Consider the following 7,812-nt stretch of genomic DNA (forward strand, 5'->3'; position numbering starts at 1 on the left):
AATTTGCCACCCACCAGACTATGTAATCATCCAAGTCACAGCCTCTTAATTTGTTCACCAGTATGGGGTGGGATACTGTATCGAAGGCCTTCTTGAAGTCTAAATAAATGATATCTACCTCTACTCCTGCGTCCAGGTGTTTTGTAACCTGGTCATAAAAAGAGACTAAATTAGTCGGGCATGATCTACCTGCTACGAATCCATGCTGGTTTCCCCTCAGCATAATTTTTCCTACTGGGCTGTCACATATATGAAGCTTAATAATCTTTTCAAAGACTTTGCCAAGGATGGAGGTGAGACTGACTGGCCTGTAGTTGCTTGGATCCTCCTTCCTCCCCTTCTTGAAAATAGGGACCACACTGGCCCATTTCCAGTCCTCTGGGACCTGGCCCGTGCACCACGAGTGCTCAGATATTCTTGCCAGTGGCTGTACAATGACATCAGCCAGTGCCTTCAGTACCCTTGGATGGAGCTCATCAGGGCCTGCTGACTTAAACACATCCAGTCCTTCCAAGTGACTCTGCACTATCTCAGGGTTAGTGCTTGGAGATCTGGACTTGATGTTCACATTTTGGGACTGTCCTGCCCAATTAGGGATGGGCGATCATCACCTTAGCTCTGGTGGCAATACCTCTGTGGTGCAGGCTCCCTGGGAGCCACACCTGGTCCCCTGTTTGCTCTCCTCCCCTTTCCCTGCAGATATGCTGTTGGGTGCAGAGCTGTGCCTGCTATGACAAAGACTCCTCAGAGGGAGGAGGAGCATTATCCACTCACTCCACTTGCCACCCTTTTCCTCAGTCCCCAGATACACTGCTGGGTGTGGCGCTGCACTGCCTGGCTCCTGTGGCCAAGCAGCATAGGATTGTCCTCACCATAGCAAAAGCTTCTGCTGGGGGGTGTTCTGGTGCCCCCTCATAGTTGGCAATCAGTGGCATAGTTGGTGCTCATGTTGGGGCCTCAATGGTCTCAGCTGCCTCAAAATGAAAAAAAAAATGGGGCTGCCCCAAGTTCCCCTTCCTCACAGATACTCGGAGTGCTCTGATGGAAGCATAGCCCTGAAATCTGGGGCTTGGCATGGCATGCCAAAACCCAAAGGGTTTCAGCATGCCACAATGAGCCCTGCAGCTTTTAGCCCTGCAGCCCTGGCACTGGTCCCATGGGTTCTGTGGCCCATCTCAGCTTGCCATGTGTTGGGGTGAAAACATTTTTTCTTGTGGTCACCGGGGATATGCTTCTCAGTTGATTCTCTGGGTCCACACCCACACTTGAGCTCACCACCTTCCCACCAGGAATTTTACATGCAAACCCCTGAGCTAGACAGCACCAGCACCTGCCACTTCCGGACTTCCCTGCCTAAAGCAGGCACCACACAGACAGACATATGCACACCACTACCCCACATTTTAATAACAACAAATTATAAACAAAAAATTATAAACAAAAAAATTCCATCATCTGAGAAATCAGGTAGAATTCCTTCCCTGGAGGTGTCAGATGGTATCATGTTGGAACCAAGAGTTCTAGTTTTTTGTATGTCTTTTTGTCTCAGACCAACACGGCTACCAAGTACACCCCTGAAACATGGAAGATGCTGAATTTCAGGCGATTTTGGATTTTAAACTTCACTGCAGAACAACAAGGAATTTTTTTTGCCTCCCTGCCTGCCATCTGACACCTCCAGGGAAGGAATTCTACCTGATAACACATCAAAGAGCTACTCAACACAGCTCACAAAGACACTCATGGACCTAGAGGGACAGACTTCCATCTTCAGCTCCCTCTGCAAAAATGAAGTTTATTTCCTACCTGTGGGGACTTTTTACCATCTTATGCCGTCTACACTTTTCCCAGAGCCTGACAAAGGGACTTTGATCCCGAAAGCTTGCAGAAAAGGACAATTTTCTTGCCATTTTCCAGTTGGTCTAAAAAGGTATCATTTTGGAACCAAGAGTTCTAGTTTTTTGTATGTCTGAGGATTTTGTTAACTTTTCATCTGACTCTGTTTGACCAACTTCCTTTATTGATAAATTATTGGAATAACTTTCTCTCTGTGTCCATTTTACTATCTCTGTGGCACTGACACAGCCACTGAATAGATTTGATTGGGTTAATGACCTCATGTATGGAAAGTTTCTTCTGTCAGTACTTTTGTATTTTTCTTTTGGTAGGAATTGACAGAATCACAGTAAGAAGAAAAATAACCTCCATGCATTTAATTTAGCTTTACTATAGGCCCTTAATCCATGCAGGCAATGCCACTTTATCAGGGGGTTCATTTGTCCTGTGTACAGAATGACACAAAAAATACACACTTTCACCAGATATTTAAGCAAGGTTGCCTGAAATAATATTTTAAGAAAGGGACCAAGAATTCCTCTCACTAATGAACTGGGTGGCTTTTAACAAGTCACAGGTAAGTTCCCTGAATCTCCATTTCCTCATGTGTCAAATGGAGCAAAAAGCTTATCTACTTCTGAGAGTAAGTCTGAGAATAAGTTAAAACTTAACAGCAGAAAATTCCCTGCTAGTGATAATAATTTACTCTGATAATGGGTGACTGGTGTCTCCTGATTCTGTGGGGGCACCAGCAGGGCATGACTGGGGGGGTGGGGGCCCAGCATCCAGCTGGCTACCGGGGAGGGGTGTCCCACTGGCAGAGCCAAATGCATTCAAAGTTTTTCAAAACTTGAAACAGATGAGTGTTGAGGGTGCAAACAGCTGTGTATGGAGTAAAATTGTCAAGACATTCCAAAAGTCTGAGTTAGAACAAGTCATAGCTGTGAGCAGTGCAAAATGTTTTACATCAGACTTCCGTAAATATCGTAACTTAAAGCCATATCTATTGTAACACTCACACAACAAATCGGTGGGTAGAATTCTCAGTCGTTATTTTACTATCTTATAATAGGCAACTATTTAAGTCAGCTTCTCCTATAACTCCTGTTAATACTAAACAGGTTCATTCAAGTTAAGGGCCCCTATTTTGCTAAATTCTGCATATATGAAAAGATACGGTCCCTAGCCAAAATTGTGTACAGATTTTAAGAGGATTATGCTCAAAGATGGGGGGCATGTTTACACGTGCATATTAATACAATGCAATACACTGTCTAGTAAATGCGATGTGTTTATACATGTACTCAGGATTGCAGCATGCTGAGCCAGGCTGAAGTAGCCCCTGCTGGCAAGGGGCACTGGGGCTCATCCTGCCAGCCTGGGGCTGCTCCCCCTTGGCTCAACATGCTGTGTAGGGGCTTGCTAGTGCACAAGGGTGTTTCAGTGTAGGGCTAGCCTGCAGGTAGCTCCCACACTGAAGCACCCTTGTGCTCCTGCCAGCTGGGGCAGCATCTACATGTGCTGCTGCTGTGTATTTATGAGTATTATCCTGCTTCAGAGTAAAAAACTCCAGGTATTCACAAGTAGTATTTTAGTATTTATAGTATTTACAAGTACTATCGTGCTGCAGAGCAAATTAGTTTACTCCAGCCTAATAGGGACACATATGTAGATGTGTGACATTTACTGCACAGTTTATTAGTTTACTGTGCAGTAAATATCTCATGTAGACATGACCAGGAAGTAGTATCCAGATTCTCTGTTCTCAGAGTTCTCAGTTACCACTGCTATAAAGTCTGTTTTGGTACCTTTGCGTTTTATATCTGCTTATTTTCTCTTTAAGCCATACACACAAAATAGCTTTAGTTTCATCTTGGAGCTTTGTTCCAGCACTGATTCTAAGCAGTGAATTAGAGCCAGTATTTTTGTCACTCTGTTCAGCAGTGAGAAGTTTCTATATAAATGTTCAAAACATTAAAGCCTGCATTAACCTGAAGGCTAGCATGTGAAAATCCAGCTTCAAAAGAAAGGAACAGCTTTAAATGAAGGATTAAACTGCAATACTCCATTAAGCCTAAAAGCTTAACATTGTTGATAGCCACACCAGTCTTTTATAGTTAGATTAATATTGAGGAGAGAGGAGTGAGTGAAAAAAAAATAGCTCAGGAAAAGATTCCTAAGAAAATACAGATAAATGCTGTGGTTTATCAAGGAGATCAGAACTGTAATAGATCAAAATCTGGTGAATTTAATTTTTATCACACTTGACAGAACAGGGCAGTCAAAGTACAATTAATGTGATCAGCAGAGAAACAGAAAGAAAATACTATATTTTAATTGGTAGTAATTTAATTATGACTAGTAGTCTGTTGATTCTGTGGGATAAGAACCTGTTGCATAATCCCTGCTTTATTAAGGGGAGGAGACTCTACCATAGAAGAGAATGAGGTTGGTTTTCTTGTGATGGATAAAGAAGAGGAAAGGGTGGTCAGCCTTAAACTTTATAGGAAACACACGAGACATTAGCACAATGGTTACTCCAGTGGCAGCTGCTGCCTCAGTGCCTTCTTCATTAATCTCCATGTATGATTTATGGATGACCTCTGACACGGCCAGGTTCCTTCCTGTAGAGATGCCAGAGAGATCAGCTGACTGGGTAAAGAGGTCAGTCATGCCCAAAGAGCTAAACACTGGTGCAAGACTATACTGTCCCTCAAGCTTCATCCGGGGGAGGTAAACTTCCACTTTCCTTTTTCTCATATTGGTAGAACTTGTCCAGGCCATTAATTTGTCAAAGTTGATTGTATTTTCAAGCTATAAAAAAGGAACAGTAGAACCATAATACTGAAATCATAATCCATTTTTCCACATGACTGTGCAGAGACAGTAAATTGGTCCATGTCTCTTCCTGCTATTCAACTAAATCTTCTAAGTGTGATCTGCATTATTATGTGCATGGCATACTTATACTGTTTGATAGCTTGGAAGTTTCTGCAGAAACCTGCTGACAAAAAGACTGCTACATAAAAGTAATGTTGTCCAACACGGGCTTTTCTGTGGATCTCCCATAATGATACAATTCCCAATGTATTTATCTCTAATAACATTAGATATTTCTCTCCTTTTCCAGTTCTGACCCCACAGATCTATAGAAGATGCTCTCAGGACTACCCCAGTACATTCTTTCTTAGCATCCTTCTTCACAGTGAGGTGTAACCAAAATTGATCAAGTTTTTTCAATAGTGCCCTTCCTTTTTCTTTAGTCATCATGTCATTAATGTCATATAATATTACTTGACCAAATTTTCACTTTTAAAATTTTTCCTGTGTATCACACATCCTTTAGTGCTTGTGTCAGAGTTATGATTGCTATTCCATGCTTATATTACTCCTACAGCAATTATCACATGTCACTTTCTATGGCAGAAGCTCAAGTTCCTTTATCTCTTGATTCCTTGGTGTTTTCCATTAATTTACAAATGTTTAGTTAGTTTCTTATGAGTTGTAGCACATTCTTTAGCCAATGATGTATAATCCTTTCACTAACAGGTATTGGTGCCAACTGTTTCTTTGCTGTCCAGCCTCCTTGCAATTATTTCTTTATCTTTTCGTTATTCCCATCTACCCGGTTTCTTCTTCCTCTACAACTTCCTGAAACATGCCTCTTAAAAAAACAATAATAACAAAACTGGAAAACTAATGTATGCTTCTCAACTGTTACTTGTGTATGTCAGCACATAATGCCATAGAAAATTAGGTCCTTGAAAGCCAAGGCTTAGGGATGATGATTGTTCTGTTAAGAACTCTTTTTTTCTTGAATCACATTTTTTTTCAGTAAAACAGATTCTTCTAAGACCTATTGCTAAGACACAATTGCTAGTCAACTGGAGGCCACTGTATTCCTGACATGGCTACTGCATTGCAAGTATCTATATCTGTAAATGGCATTTGTGGTAGCTGGATTAAGAAAGGAACAGAGTTATATATTCTTCTTGACTCTCTTGAGTCCATTTCTAGAGCTGAAATAAGTTTTACCTGGTCTAGGTCAGAAATGTCATTGGGTAGCAATATGATCATGCTCAATTCTTCATTAGCATAAGGAAGTTCCAGGATCTGGATCTTCTCTGATCCTATGGAGGCTATTTTAAAGAAGCCAGCCTGATGCATCATCTGCACAGGTTTCGTTTCTTGCTGAAAGATGAATGTGAGAGAACACAACACTTTACAAGCATTAATTTAAAAAATATTGGCTTATTCACGTGCTTAAACCGACTTAACTCTGTCCTAGAACAAGCCGTTTATGTTGTCCAGAAATAAAATTAGGGAAGTAGGTCATAGGAAATGGAAGAATATAAGAATGTTTAAATCAGTAGTAAAATTATACAATATTGAGATGGTGTTTTTATATAGTTTACTATGCTATCACTTAGCAACTGTCAACCTGTATCATGGTGTATGCATGAGGGCCACCCAGACATTCATTGCGTATACCTGGGCAGGAAGTTTTGGAGGCAGGGCCATCCCTAGCATGTGTGTGTATGTGTGGCGGGGGGGGGCAACTGGAGAGACCGCCCTGCGTTCTGCACTTTGTGGGGCCCTGGGGAGCTGGCTAGCGTAGCTGTGATGACTCCACGCTGTGACTGCCTGCCCCCCGCTGAATCCAGCACGTCCAGCCGCTCAGCACTCCCCCCTCGCTGCCAAATCCACCACTGGCTTCCTCATGTCCAGAGAGCAGGGCCCCACACAGGCTGATTTGTCCCAGGTCCCACACCCTGTTTGGAGAAGTGGAGGCTGCCCAGACCTTCCATCCTCCCTTTAGGGCACTGAGACAGAATCCAAGGACTAGACTGAATTCAGATCTTTGGTGCCTCCATGCTTATAGTTGTCTAAGTGTCTGGGAATCAAACCCAGGTCTTTTGTGTGGTAGGCAAGGATTCTACTACTGAACTACAGGGAACTTCACTATCACTTAAGAGTAAGAGGGATGCTCACTCTCCATACCTGGTTTATCCTAAAAGGCATTTCTTTAGTGTTTTCTTCTTCAAATCCTTTATTCCACTTTCCTTTGAAGTAAATTACATTAACCAAGACCAGTGCCGTGAAGGTATCAATAGAGCCCATGCCAAACAAATCCTTGATCAGACCTTTAGTGGGAAATCAGCAAGGAGAAGACTGTAATATGCTTAGTTTGATGTTCACTAAATGAAGCACAGCATTTTTTGTTAATAGTGTTTCACTTTAATGACTGACCCTGAATCTCTCTCTTTTTCAAATGGCAATGATTAGATTTACAGGAGCTCAAGGCATTATTTAAGATAACATCTGTATATCTCATCACTTATTTCATGAGTAAGCAGGCTATGATTATGATACTGTATTGATGAACAGTGTCATTTGACATCTCTGTTAACCAAGAACTGTGTGTCTCTGTTGCAGAAGTGGTTGGGGGACTGCCTGCATGGGTACGCAGTGCAGCAGTGGGGGGGGGAAGGATGTGGGTACACAGTCCTTACAGATGTGGCATGCAGCCCCCAGCCACTCAGAAGTCGGACTTCCCTGTCTTAGAGGAGGCTAATGGGGAAAAAGTTACAAAATCTCAAATATGAGACAAAATTTGTCCTTTTCTTCTCTGTATATTCTTAACCTCTCTGCAGATCCTTTCTCTTCGTCAATATTCTTCAATTGTCTGGTTTACCCCTCTTCATTACTATTACTATCCTGTCCACCTGCCACAGTCTTCGCTTTCACATCTCTACACAAACATCCATGGTATTTGGATCAAGAGCTTGGGAAATTAGTAACTTTTTGCTGTAATGCTATAAAAGGACTCTTTAGAAAGTATGTTCTTTAATCAGTTGGAATCCCAGGTGTTATTCATACCACTATGTAACAGATATCTGGTCTGAGTAGAAAATATACTTTTGTTTTCTTTCTGAGTTTTCAATTTCCTCAGGTTCTTAGTCAAATATGGTTTAA

The 7,812-nt window shown here is 42.0% G+C and overlaps 1 protein-coding gene across 3 annotated transcripts in view; it reads right to left on the reverse strand.

Moving 5' to 3' along the window:
* Nucleotides 1–4,063: 4,063 nt before the first annotated feature.
* The window catches only part of LOC109301931 (ovalbumin-like), a 17,207-nt gene continuing 13,458 nt past the window's right edge, over nucleotides 4,064–7,812 (reverse strand). For 2 of the 3 annotated variants that reach the window (XM_019523321.1, XM_019523312.1), the window contains exons 6-8: nucleotides 6,838–6,980; nucleotides 5,872–6,027; nucleotides 4,064–4,650 (exon numbers count right to left, since the gene is read on the reverse strand). In XM_019523321.1, the coding sequence (XP_019378866.1) occupies nucleotides 4,249–4,650; nucleotides 5,872–6,027; nucleotides 6,838–6,980 (701 nt within the window). In that variant the 3' untranslated portion in view covers nucleotides 4,064–4,248. The remainder of the gene's footprint in view (nucleotides 4,651–5,871; nucleotides 6,028–6,837; nucleotides 6,981–7,812) is intronic. The other variant, XM_019523332.1, reaches the window with a different exon arrangement.

Source organism: Gavialis gangeticus, unplaced genomic scaffold (assembly GCF_001723915.1).
Source record: "Gavialis gangeticus isolate Ggan-Ray unplaced genomic scaffold, GavGan_comp1, whole genome shotgun sequence".
Taxonomy (NCBI): domain Eukaryota; kingdom Metazoa; phylum Chordata; order Crocodylia; family Gavialidae; genus Gavialis; species Gavialis gangeticus.